The 14,061-nt window shown below is 37.9% G+C and overlaps 2 protein-coding genes across 13 annotated transcripts in view; one reads left to right on the top strand and one right to left on the bottom strand.

The window, feature by feature from the left end:
* The window catches only part of KIAA1328, a 382,354-nt gene extending 371,503 nt beyond the window's left edge, over positions 1-10,851 (bottom strand). For 3 of the 11 annotated variants that reach the window (XM_082354295.1, XM_082354286.1, XM_082354294.1), the window contains exons 1-3: positions 10,743-10,851; positions 4,629-4,664; positions 3,760-3,902 (exon numbers count right to left, since the gene is read on the bottom strand). In XM_082354295.1, the coding sequence (XP_082210421.1) occupies positions 3,760-3,902; positions 4,629-4,664; positions 10,743-10,800 (237 nt within the window). In that variant the 5' untranslated portion in view covers positions 10,801-10,851. The other 8 variants (XM_082354302.1, XM_082354296.1, XM_082354300.1 and 5 more) reach the window with 7 other exon arrangements.
* A 149-nt stretch (positions 10,852-11,000) lies between these two features.
* TPGS2 (tubulin polyglutamylase complex subunit 2) overlaps positions 11,001-14,061 on the top strand; it is a 66,956-nt gene continuing 63,895 nt past the window's right edge. For both annotated transcript variants that reach the window (XM_082354400.1, XM_082354401.1), the window contains exon 1: positions 11,001-11,287. In XM_082354400.1, the coding sequence (XP_082210526.1) occupies positions 11,206-11,287 (82 nt within the window). In that variant the 5' untranslated portion in view covers positions 11,001-11,205. The remainder of the gene's footprint in view (positions 11,288-14,061) is intronic.

Consider the following 14,061-nt stretch of genomic DNA (forward strand, 5'->3'; position numbering starts at 1 on the left):
CAGACTATCAGTATGGAAAAATGAACTTGCTATAAAGTTTGTTGCATTTTTAAATCTCTTTAGAAGACAGCTGAAATAAAAGGAATCCAAACTGAAAAGGGGTATGTAAAACTATCTCTATTCACAGATGGCATGATCTCATATATAGAAAATTGTAAGGAATTTACCAAAAAACTATTTGATTAGAACTAATAAATGAATTTAGAAAGGTTGCAGGATAAAAAATCAACTGTGTTTCTGGACACTAGCAGTGAAAAATCCAAAAATGAAATTAAGGAGACAATTCCGTTAATAGTAGTATCAAAAAGTATAAAACACTTAATACTTGAAAATAAATTTAACAAAAGGAGTATAAGGCATGTACACTGAAAACTATAAAACATCACTGAAAGAAATTAAAGAAGACCTAAATAAATAGAAAGACATTTTACACACCATATTCAAGGACTGGAAGACAATAGTATTAAGTTGAGAGTACTCTCCAAATTGATCTAAAGACTCAACACAACATAGGGGTGGGGGAGTAGGAAATACAAACTGTGGGGTAAGATAGGCTCAAGGATGTATAGTACAACACGGGGAATATAGCCAATATTTTGTAATAACTGTAAATGGAAAGTAACCTTTAAAAATTGTATTAAAAATTTTTTTAAATTAAGAAAAAAAAGATTCCCAATCTCCTAATTTATGAGATTAACATATACACAGTACTATATATATATAATAGATAACCATCAAGGACCTACTGTATAGCACAGGGAACTAGACTCAATATTTTGTAATAACCTATAAGGGAAAAGAATCTAAAAAAGGAAAAATATATATACATATATAATATATAGGTATATATACAACATACACATAAAAAACTGAATCACTGTACTATACACCTGAAACTAACATAACATTGTAAATCAACTATATTTGAATTAAAATTTTTTTTTAATTTTTTAAAAAAGATTCAACACAATTGCTACTGAAATCCAAGTTGACTTTTGTGCGGAAATTGACAAGTTGATTCTATAATTCTTATGGAAATGCAAAGGACCCAGAATAGCCAAAACAATCTTGTAAAGGAAGAACAAACTTGGAGTATTTACACTTCCTGATTCCAGGACTTACTGCAAAGCTACAGTATACTAAAGCAGTGTGGTATTGGGATTAAAATAGAAAGGACACCAATAAGAAAGTGAAAAGAGGACTTCCCTCGTGGCACAGTGGTTAAGAATCTGCCTGCCAACGCAGGGGACACGGATTCGAGCCCTGGTCTGGGAAGATCCCATATGCCGCAGAGCAACTAAGCCCACGTGCCACAACTACAGAGCCTGCGCTCTAGAGCCAGCAAGCCACAACTACTGAAGCCCGCTTGCCTAGAGCCTGTGCTCTGTCCACAACAATAGTCTGCACAACACAACGAAGAGTAGCCCCCATTCGCCGCAACTAGAGAAAGCCCGCGCGCAGCAGTGAAGACCCAATGCAGCCAAAAATAAAAATAAATAAATAAATAAATTCTATTAAAAAAAAAAAAAAAAGAAAGTGAAAAGACAATTCACAAAATGGGAGAAAATATCTACAAATCATATATCTGACAAGGAACTTGGAGGTGGAATCTATAAAGAACTCTTACAACTCATCAATAAGAAGACAAACAACCCAACTGAAAAAGATCTGGATAGACATTTCTCTAAAGAACACATACGAATGGCCAAGAAGCACATAAAGAGATGATCATTATTGGCCATTAGGAAAATACAAATCAAAACCACAATGAGATACCACTTCACACTCACTACGACAATTATAAATAAAAAAGATGGATATAATGTGTTGGTGAGAAAGTGGAGAATCTGGAATCCTCATACACTGCTGGTGGAATGTAAAATGGTATAGCTACTTTGGTAGTTCATCAAAAGGTTAAACACAGAATTACTATATGACCCAGCAATTCTACTTCTAGGTGTATACACAAGAAAATTGAAAACATACATCCACACAAAAACTTGTACATGAATGTTGACAGCAATATTATTGATAATAGCCAAAAAGTGTAACAACCTAAATGTCCTTCAACTGGTGGTTAAACAAAATATGTATTGAGCCATAAAAAGGAATGAAGTAAAGATACATGATACAACATAGATGAAACTTGAAATCACTATACTAAGTGAAAAAAGCCAGTCACAAAAGGCCACATATTACATTATTCCAGTTATATGAAATGTCCAGAACAAACAAATACAGAGAGACTAAAAGCAGATTAGTGGTTGCCAGGAGCTGATATGAATGGGGAATAGCTTCTGTTCACTATAAAACACACAAACCATTATATGAAAAAGTACTTTCAATTTTTGATAAGAACTTGTAAATTCAACTATTCACATCCTAGTGTGAAGTGTATACACTGGGGATAAAAGTAACATAGGCAGGCCTTTTGAGCTAATCACAGTTAAATCCTGTAGATAACTAAACGTAAAACAGTTGACCCTTGAACAACATGGGTTTGAACTGCACAAGTCTACGTACAAGCAGTTTTTTTCAATAAATATATTGGAAAACTTTTTGGAGATTTACAACAGTTTGAATAAGCTTGCAGATGAACCACACAGCCTAAGAAATATAAAAAAAAATTAAGAAAAAAGGTGTGTCACGAATGCGTGAAGTGTATGTAAATATATATATAACATTCAAAATATGTGTTAACTGACTATTTATGTTATTAGTAAGGCTTTCATTCAACAGTAGGCTATTAGTAAAGTTTTGGGGAGCCAAAAGGTATATGCAAATATTCGACTGCCCAGGGTTCAACACCCCTAACACCCGTGTTGTTCAAGGGTCAACTGTAATTAGTAACAAACTAGACATTGAAAATTTCAATATTTGAACATAAACCAGGTACTGAAAAACATTTTTTATACAGAGTTCAATAGCAAATGATTTTGGCTTTGTGAGCGTTCGTCTTTACAGCGCCTCTGCCATTGTAATACGAAAGTGGCAATAACATAACACTAAAAGACTGAGAGTGGCTGTGTTCCCGTAACACTTTACTCACAAAACAGGAAGAAGCAGATTTGGCCTACAGGTCATAGATTGCCAAACCCTGAGTTAAACTCTGGTTGGGGAGACAAAATATAACAGAAAGTAAAGTGAAATAAACCAATCAGATAGAGCATATACCAAAGGAATGTACAGACACTATTACAGAGGCAAAAAAAGACAAGGGAGAAATCAATGACTGAGCTATAAAAATAAAGTCTGTATGATATTATTTGCCAAACGAAGGAAATAATAATAATAACAATAATAATACAGGCTGATTTTGTTTTAATAAAGTATTTTCTTATATACAAAGGTTTATCCATCATCAACTAACAAATTCACATGAACAAAAATCACAAAGGACACCTAATAAAAGAAAAAAATTGTCAATTTGATTTACTAACTCCACACAGATCAGGATGTAAGTCTTTGGAGACATACTAAGATGATAAATGTTTCTTAACTAAGGCTTAAAGCAAGCCTGGACATTTTGGAACAAAATGAGTAATATGCATACTTTATATTCATACTAAGCAAAGCATCCTAGAATCCTCTGTATCTTTAAAAATGCTTGTAGATCATCTAATGTTCTTTCAAGGGCTCTTCTACCCTTATCTATCAGTTACTGGTCAGCACAAAAAAATGACTTACTGGTCAGCATTTATAAAGACTGGAGAATAAGGAAAAAAAAAAAACAGAAAAAGAAAAAAAGAAATTACTGACCTGTTCATCTACTGAATCTCCTGCACCTTTTAAAGACTCCATGGAGACTGAAGTAGCAGTCACCTTGGAAGTCTTAAGTTTAACATCAGCTTTTGGATTCACCATCTTGTGTCTTGATCTGATATTTCCTTCTGTAGAAATTCCTAAGGATTTCCATCAAACAAGATTTCAAAATTATATCTTTTCATTCTCTTAAACCCTCCCCCCACCAACCTCTTCCTTGATATCCCCTACTTATGGCACCTGATGGGGAAATCTCTTACTTTATAAACTTCGTTTTAAGGCTCTGTTAATAAATAATGAATCATGAAAAGACGATGTTTTGCATGCAAAGATTCAACTGAAGTATTTTTAAATGGGGATGTGAACATCCGTAAGTCTCATTAAAACCAATAAACTACAACATACCATACATACCTTAACTTACTGGAAATTAGAAATCTGATTTTTCACATAATTAGGGTGCCTCCAGTGGTTCAGTTTTACTACTCATCTCTTAACAACCAGTAAGTAAGCTTTAAAGTCTATTACATAAACACTATATAAAGAAGTTTTCACTTTTTTTTTGAAATATAAAATTTAAACTATTATTTGTAATATGACAAGAAAAGAATCTCTTGCTCTTTAACACATGAATGAAGTATTCTATAAATTCATCAAAAGCTGACTTGCCCAGCCAGCCCCTAAAATAAGGCAGTATTTCAAACCTTAGTGGGGTCATACCAAACATTAAAAAAAAAAAAAAAAAATTAGGTTCTGATGAACTGTTTTGCATCTACTTATACCTACAAAGTTATCCTAATGTTTTTATTTTCTCCTAACTCTTAAGAAGCAACGGAAGTTTACCAAATTAATGCAGACAATCATACCTGGAACATACACTACTGATTGTTCTTCATCAGAAACTATGTAGGAAGATATAAAGGAAAATACTAGAAAAGATTATCCAACATCCAAACATTGTTGTTCTGTACTTCTGTTATAATTTGTAATTTCTTTTGACCTGGGAGTTTATAACTAGCTTTTAAAAACAAAACTAGAAAGCACCATAATTAAAATAAATGTAACAAAATTAATAATCTTTTAAAGTTCATCTTTATATATTCACAACTATCTGCTTTGTAAAAATTCTGGAAGGCCTTGTTCCATAAAAGTTTTATCCATGCTTATTCCCAAGTGAGATACACTACAAATTAGTTTCCTTTCATTTTCTTTCCTTTCGTAAACAAGGAGTTAAATACTCCATTTTGCTCATCATCGATGAATGACAAGTTATTTTAGGCATGAATTCGTAATTTCAAACTGAGCTTTAGCTTTTAATTTTAAAGTAAGCTTTAGCATTGACATATATACAGTACCAAATGTAAAATGGATAGCTAGTGGGAAGCTGCTGCATAGCACAGGGAGATCAGCTCTGATGCTTTGTGACGACCTAGAGGGGTGGGATAGGGAGGATGGGAAGGAGGCTCAAGAGGGAGGGGATATGGGGATATATGTATACTTATAGCTGATTCACTTTGTTGTACAACAGAAACTAACACAACATTGTAAAGCAATTATACTCCAATAAAGATATATTAAAAAAAAAGAATTTGTAATTTCAAAGTGAGCTTCAGCTTTGAAGAACAAACACTGTTTGAGGGCAAGTCAATCATGCAAACATAAAAAACATTTTTTATTCTTCTGCAGTATATTCATGAAATGTCTCAAGAAGCCCTACTATTTAACAAGTTGAAGAAATTTAAGACAAAAAGAACTATTTTGAATTTCAAAAGGAGAAATTCAGAAAGGCTAGAACACTGCTATAGAAAGGGAACCAATATAATAGGAAAGTTTACTGTCCAGAAATAAAATTGTATTCAGAACTATATCTAAATCCAGGTATGTCCACCATCTGATAACCTTCTATTACACTTCCAGGAAGTAAGTATCTAAACAATTTTTTCCAAATGATCTAGAAAATACTAAAGTTTTCTGTTACTTTATACAACACTTTCTTTTCCAAAATTTGTAGACAAACCAATTATTAACTATTTCCTCCCGGGAAAAGGCTGGAATAAAACAGTGGATTAATAACATGGTAAAAAGTCAATATATTTCAGTTCAGAATCAATTCTAGTAATGGAATCTTTTCAAGGAATGCTGATTGGAAACGCCTAGAAGCCCTATGGGACACAAAGGTGGTGCTTACTGTCTGGGCTGCCAGGTGGTTTCTACCAGCTCTCTGCAGCACTAGCCCAGCTTCAAGCTTTTGCCTGATAGGGCCTCTAAAGACTTTAAATTCCCTTAGACATCAGGGATGGAACTTAGAAAATTTTAGGAGGCACGTAAGACAAGTAAACAAGCAAAAAATCAGACCCCACAAGTCCAAGGAAATTGACTGCCACTAACACTGGAGCAGAGAGAGAATTTCTAAATTCACTGACATACAATCCAAAAAAAATCCTTACAAAATGAAATTGTGCACGCTCTTTAACAGCAGAGTCATTTTTTACATCCCTTAGGACTGCACACACTGCAGGTGCTCAATAAATGTTTAATCATTTGCTGTTGGAAATATACACATGGGAAAAACTACCCAGGGGAAAAAATTCAAGATGACCCAGGACATGTTCCATACGGCAGTGTCTTCAATTAGAGTATAAAGTAGTGATGAATTTGCAGAATATTCTCCATCTCCAAGGATGACCTATGGAAAGACTGACATAACAGAGTCCTGGAAAACATACTACACTTCTCTGGATCATTCACAAAGGAGCCTGCTCAACAGCTGGAAGAGACCAGCCACTGAGGACCCCACTCAGCTGCACCTTGATTTGGAAGCTCATCAAGTATTTTACACTTTCTCCTCTCTTCTCAAACCTGACGCCACCTCCCCAATCCTTACTCTAAGCTAATAACTTTGCTTCCTATTTCTTTAAGAAAAACAAACTGTAGAAGCCTTCCACAAGCTTCTATTTGCAGATGACATGATACTACATATAGAAAACCCTAAAGACTCCACCAAAAAACTGTTAGAACGAATAAATAAATTCAGTTTGTTTATAAACAAAAGTTGTACGATACAAAATCAATATATAAAAATCTGTTGCATTTCTATACAAGAATAAAACTATCAGAAAGAGAAATTAGGAAAATAATCCAATTTACAAATGCATCAAAAAAAGAGTAAAATATCTAGGAATAAATTTAACCAAGGAGGTGAAAGACCTATCCACTGAAAACTATAAGACATTGATAAAAGAAAATGAAGAAAACACAAATAAATAGATATTCCATGCTCATGAATTGAAAGAATATTGTTAAAATGTCCATAAAGCAATCTACAGATTCAATGCAATCTCTATCAAAATTCCAATGCCATTTTTCACAGAAATAGAACAAACAATCCTAAAATTTGTATGGAACCACAAAAGACCCCAATTAGACAAAGCAATTTTGAGAAAGAAGAATAAAGCTGGAGGAATCACATTTCCTGGTTTCAAAATATTACAAAGCTATAGTTATCAAAACAGTACAGTACTGGCATAAAAAAAGACACAAAAGACCCCCATGATAGCTACACTTTTCCTGCTTTATTTTTCTCCATAGCACCTGTAATCACTGGACATATATTATTTTACTTATTCATGAACTCATCTCATTTCACTAAAATGTAAGCACCAAGAGGGTGAAGATTTACATCGTTTTGTTCAATGTTGTATCTCCTAAGGTCAAAGAATGCCTGGTTCATGGTAAACCATCTATGAATGAATGAAATTGATATTTATTTAATCCTATGAGGCACTGTCCAACAAGTCAGTGTTATCCTCCTCTTTTTGTCCTATTCAAAATATGCACACAAAACCCACTAGCTACATCCATGCCAAATTTCTTTTCAAGTATAAAAACGCTAAATAAACAGACCTTAACAAAAGTTTTTATAAATAAGATAGAGATATTCGAAATTGCCTCCATCCTATCTTTTCTAATCATATGTAATCTATCTTCAGCTCATTATCTTAAGAACCCAAATATTTACCTTCTTCAAATACAAAGATTCCCAACAAATATATGTTTTATGGGAAAGTCAAAGAGACACAATATATATCAAATGTATATTGGACCTCTTATTGGGTTCTATGTGCCACCTTAGTTCTACCTGGTTCATTTGGAAGTGCCTCAATAAGACAAGTACAGCAAATTATAAAGAATCTTTAATGCCCAAGTTTCCGGAATTAAAGTAGTAATGAGAAACCCAAGGCAGAAGTGGTAGAGAGAAATAAGTATACCTACCCTACATCACCAGGATCTGAAGAAAATAAACGTAGTACTTCCCACTCTACCCTAACCTTATGAGTTTCAATCACTTATCAACAACGTGTGTATTATTATTACTAACCACAATGATTTTCCTGACTAGTATATTATTTTAACATCAACGTAAAGTCTCCATTTTTAATTAAAAACTCAATGGCAGAGATTACAGCTACTGCAATGTTTCGACCAGGTCCTTTACAGTTCATATTTGTTAATATCAAGTTCATAATACTGTTAATGATAATACACTTGAGTGCACTTCAGCAAATTTAGATACTGCAGAAACACTAACTTCTTTTGATACTACCAGGAGCTATAATGAAGGAGGAAAGCAGTTTATGGCCGAAGGGGCATATTCTACTTGCAGATTTAAGCCATAAATGACAACATGGCATACTCATTGTTTACACATTGGGTAAAAAGACATACCTTGTGCAAAACAGCACTGCTGAATCTTACTGTGCAGGAGATACAGAACTCATAAGAACAACAGTATGAAAAAGGTGATATTCAGTCACAGATGATCTGTCCTCACATGACGGAAACATCCAGGACTAGGAAATCGCTCAACCATATTTCTCTAATTGTTTAGGTGAAACACTGAAAATCTTTCAATAGTGTGAAAAGAATACCAGATTATAGGTGCATACTTTTTGGTCTTTTTCTATTGAAAGTTCTAACTATAAATGCTTTGGGGTGGTCTGGGAAGTCATCATTGTGACAAGAAAAGAGATCAAGATCAAAAGACACGTGACTAAATCAAATGATTCATAATTACTGTTATGCTTTTTAGCAAAGATTCAGTAACAAATTTATAGTTGACATTGCTTTTATGTCCTATAGAGATTAAAATGAAAATATCTGAGGCTGGATATTAATTGGTCATTATGTGGAATAGGAAGGGTGATACGGGTAACCTTGCAATTCCTTTCAAGCATCTGAATTTCTACAGAATGTAATCACCACCATTTTCCCCATATAATTTCAACTACCCACTTTGAATGGGAAGATTAGTATTTTACATAAATTTTTAGAGTAAGGGAGAGTGTAAGAGAAAAGGAAGGCTATGTGACTTCCGTATGAAATAGGGAGTAATATGACTACACGAATAACTGAGAGTACAGGGTTGCTAAGACCAAGAGCATAGATTCAGTTTACATACCTATTAACTTAATCAGACCCACTGCAACAGACTGTCTCCCCTCCCCACGCCCCACACACATTCTACATCAGAACAATATTCTTATATATTCTGTATCAGCACAATAGCATTGGTTATACAGAAAGTTAAGGAATAATAACCAAAGCCACATGGATGGTTATGAAAATGATTACACTAAAGAAGCACATTATAAGCTAAAAATCTTCAAATATCTCTATCACAAAATTCTAACAATGCAGAAGTAATGTTTCACGAGAAAGTATGACTCATCCCAATTTCCTGACTTCCTAATTCAGCCCACTTGTTCCCAGTGTACATATTCTCCTTATAGGTAAAGAAAAAAATATTTGATTTGCACAGTGCATCAGTGTGCTTTTACCCACCGTGTATGGACACGATTTCACTTGATTCTCACCAACCTATCACACACAAGTGGTAATTATGTTTAGAAAGTGCATAACACTAAACACGGAGCAGCAAGAAATGCAAAAATATCTCACTCTCCACGGCATGACACTTTAATCCTAGTAATTCAACAAGGGTAACTGATAATGCAACTTTCTAAGTTTTACTGAGAGCTAAGTAGAATGTGCAAAGAATGATTCTGCCAAAGTTAAGAGCAATGCCTCCAACAATGCGATCACCAATCCTAGCAAACAGACAAAAAGACTTGCCTCTGCGGGCACCCAATACACTGAATGCCTTCCTTTCAGGTAACACTCCTCTAACATGAAGCCAATTATCAGAACCAAAGATCAGCCTAGAACAGTCTACCTAACACAGGGAAAGAACCAGTTTTGTCACACATCTCATCATAGATACTAATCTGGGAATACTACCCCAAGGATAAAAGCGCCACAGCTTCTCTACCATAAAACAACCCAAGAACTTCAGTCCTGCTAGTGGGACCCGCAATCTACATGCAAATCAACACTACTTCCAGGCCCTAAAATCTGCATCGCGTCTTATTCCATAATCATCATCACCAGATCATGTCCGCGTGAAACCAAGTCCACATTTCTCCGAAGATCTCAGTGTGAAAATAAATCACCACTGACAGGCCTTCTAAGTCCGACAAGGTCCTGACTTACTCTTAACAACGCAGACCGAGGACACTCCTAAACCAAGAAAAAAAGCTCTTGGACCACCCAACACCATGCCCTCCTCCACAAGCTCACTCCGCACAGACTAGGCCGGCCGGAGGTCATCTCGGGCAGAGGGACCCTTCCAGCCCCAGGAGAGGCCAAGACTCTAGGCCATCTTTCCAGAGCTCACCGCCAAGGAGGGCTGGGAAACATCTGTGCCGAGTCCCCACGCCTGAACTCCAGCCTGGAGACAGTGCAGGCTCTCTGACACCTAATACCCAAGGAAGAGCATAGCCCAGCACCCGGACGGCGGCCGGACGGGACGGCCCCGCCACCGGGGTCCGCGGCGAGCTTCTCCTCTGCACTCCGCGTCCCTCGCGACCGCTCGCCGCACCAGGGAAAGCGCCGGCGCCCCCTGCCAGGCGGGCAAAGGATACAGTCGCGGCTCCAGAACGCCGCCGCGCCGGGGCGGCAGTGACCCGCCACGTCCGCCATCTTGAAACAACCGCCACTCGGGGCGTCCCGCCGGGGCCGTCCAACCCCGACCTCCAGGCCCGGTCCCGATTGGCCGCACTGCGCAGAGGCCCGCCCCCGCTTGCGCAGCCGGCCCCGGCGGGGCGGGAGGGTCCAGGCGGTGGAGTCGCTGTGTCCCGGCGGCGTGGCGTGGAGCCCCCGCTGGGGCCGCGGGAACGAGCGCTACGCGGAACTGCTACTCCCAGAGCAGCCCGGGCCCCCCATCTCCGCCCCGCCGTGCTCTCAGGCTCCGAGCACTACAACTCCCGGCATGCCGTGAACTTGACGGCCGCGCCTCCCGGGCGGAGTCTGGCCCTCCCAGCCGCCCCGCTCCCCCGCCCTGTCCCAGCCGCTCCTCCGACCGCGCGCGGAGCTGGGACGCGAGCCATGGAGGAGACACCGCCCCCGCTGCTGGGCAGCAACAAGCCGCACCTGGAGAAGCTGACCTTGGGGGTCACCCGCATCCTCGGTGAGTGGGACGGGGGGCCGTGGGGGCCACTGCGGGACGAGGGGTGTGCAGTGGAAGCACGGAGGGAAGGCAAGAGCCGGACCCTGTAGGCCAGTGGGCATCGCGGCTGTAACTTACGTTGTTAAAGAGGAAAGTGGGGAGAGGGGTGCTTGACTAGGCCGGGGAAGGGTTTGCGGGGAGTGTGGATACAGAGATGTGAAGCTCTAAGGTCCTCCCACTCGAAGTCCCACTACAGGGCCCAAGAAGGTCGGGCATAGATGTGCAAAGGGGAGACAGCAGGCACCTGACAGTTGGGAGGTTGGCTGTCCCGAGAGGCCTTTTTGGCCTCTGGTAGCAGAGAGAGCTGGGGGAATGTTGCAGCCAACCTCCCAGGGTACCAACTCCCATGCGCCTCCCCGTGTATGGCACCTGAAGTGGCCCAGAGGAATCAAGGCTGGCACCATTGAATGAATGGGTGGTTTTCCTTTACTAAGCACTAACCTTTACTTAGTACCCACCGCTATGTTACATGCTGGGCAACAATAAAATAAAATGAAATAAAACACAAACACAGTTCAGTAATCTATTATCGCTCAGAAGTAGCACACAGGAGGAGGTGATTGACCTTATCTGGAGAGTTAAGAAATACGTCCCACAGGAGATGACGCTAAATTTTGAAAGACAAATGGGAGTTAACCAGATAACTAAGGAGAAAGGCAATCTAAGCAGGCCGAAGAGTATACTTCAGTGCCTTCCTATCGCATTCGTAATAAAATCCAAATTCTGTACCATGGCCCACAAGTCTGCTATAATTTGCCCTCATCTGTCTTTCTGACTTTATTTTCACTCTGGCTTTGCTGCAGTAGCCTCCTTGTACCATGAGGACACTAAGCTTATTCCCACTTAAAGGCTTTTGCGATATTAAAGACCTTGCATCTGGAATTCTCTTCCTGTCATTGTCTCTCTCTGACTTCATTCAGATCTCTGATTAAATATCACGAGCTCAGAGAAGCCTTTCCTGAATATAGTCTTAATAACACCCTTCCCTATTACTCTATTCCCTTATCCCACTTTTTTTTTTATCCTCACGGCTTTGTCACTACTTGAAATTATATATTTTACTTGAAATTATATATTTATTTGGTTGGTTTTTTTGTCTGTCTTTTTTCTGTAGTAGAAGTTCATGAGAATAGGAACTTCGTATTGCTCTTCCCTCTATTCCCCAGTGCCTAAGACAGTAAATGAGGCATGAAACATCATGATGTGTTTGGGAGAAGTGATAGATTTTAGAAATGAAATTATAGAGTAGGGCAAGGAGAGATCTAATCATCAAGACCACCCATATTCTATCTCCTCATTCTTATCGAAACTTCTGCCCTGTTCCTTCTTGTACTCCTGGACTTAGGCAGGTCTTCCACAGGCATGCTTCATTCGTATCTTTATAAGTCTAGGAAGTTTTCTCTAAATAAGAAGTTATTTTCTTTTGATAAATGTTTAATCTACTCAAGTCAAGCCAACTAAATTTCCCTTAAGCTGTCAGTTCAATTTAAAGACCTAAATAATTAAGTGACTGTAAACATTTTAAATTTCATTTATGCACTTAATATATTCTATCTATTATGCATTTCAGATGTTTGGCAAACTGGTAATAGCTACAAGTCAAAAACTACGTAAGGAATTAACCAACTCTGTTAATTAAACTTATAGGAAATCTAGCCTCCTGTAAACAGTCTATTTATAAACTTAATCAAAACCTAATAATTTCAAGTTAATAATCACAAGTCGAAAATCATTTGCAGACATACCTCAGAAATATTGGGGGTTTGGTTCCAGACCACTGCAATAAAGTGAATATCCTAATAAAGCGAGTCACACAAATTTTTGGTTTCCCAGTGCACATAAAAGTTATGATTACACTATACTGTAGTCTGTTAAGTGTGCAATAGCATTGTGTCTAAAAAAAATGTACATACCTTAATTTAAAAAAACTTTATTGCTAAAAAGTGCTAAATATCATCTGACAGTGCAGGGTTGCCACAAACCTTCAATTTGTAAAAAATGCAGTACCTGAGAAAAACAATAAAGCAAAGTGCAGTAAAATGAGTATGCCTGTATATTATTTTTCACATTTGTTTTTTGTTTGAAAAGATAATATATTAAGGGGATTTTTTTAAAACAAGGCAGCTGAAGTCAGTGGTGGGTGTATGGTAAACAACCTCCCTAAAAGATATGAAATAACTCCACAATTGCATTTTTATCCAAAACCAAACTCTCAGCATTGCTTAAAGACAGAGAATACCAACTGTGCAGAATGGCTGAATAAAAAGAGAAAAAGCAACAAATCACAGGGCCAGACCCTAATTGTTCCTGCCGCACTTCCTCACTGCTAGAAGGCTCTGTGACAAGCAGACAGACCCATGAAGAGGCTAGTTGGAACAATCAACAGAAACTAGAAACTAGCGTCACTAACCTAGAAATCTTTTTAAACAACACACTAATGCAAAATGAAGGAGAGAAAAATAAAACCCATAGAGAACTAATGCTGAAATCAGGAAATAAAATGTCAAACAGACAACTGAGGAAAACTCTTACCAAAAAACAACTGTGAAGCAGAAGAAAATGGTAAGTCTAAACTCCAAACAAAATTAAAATACATGAACAAGTATAGAAAATGCAGTGAAAGAAAGTGTGAACCAAGGATATAATATCTAGCCAAACTGTCTTTAAAATAAAAGAACTTAGGGATTTCTACACCCATGAACCCTTCCTGAGGAATCTGCTGGAGGATAGATTTC

The sequence above is a fragment of the Balaenoptera borealis genome, assembly GCF_965194805.1.
Source record: "Balaenoptera borealis genome assembly, chromosome: 14".
Taxonomy (NCBI): Eukaryota; Metazoa; Chordata; class Mammalia; order Artiodactyla; family Balaenopteridae; genus Balaenoptera; species Balaenoptera borealis.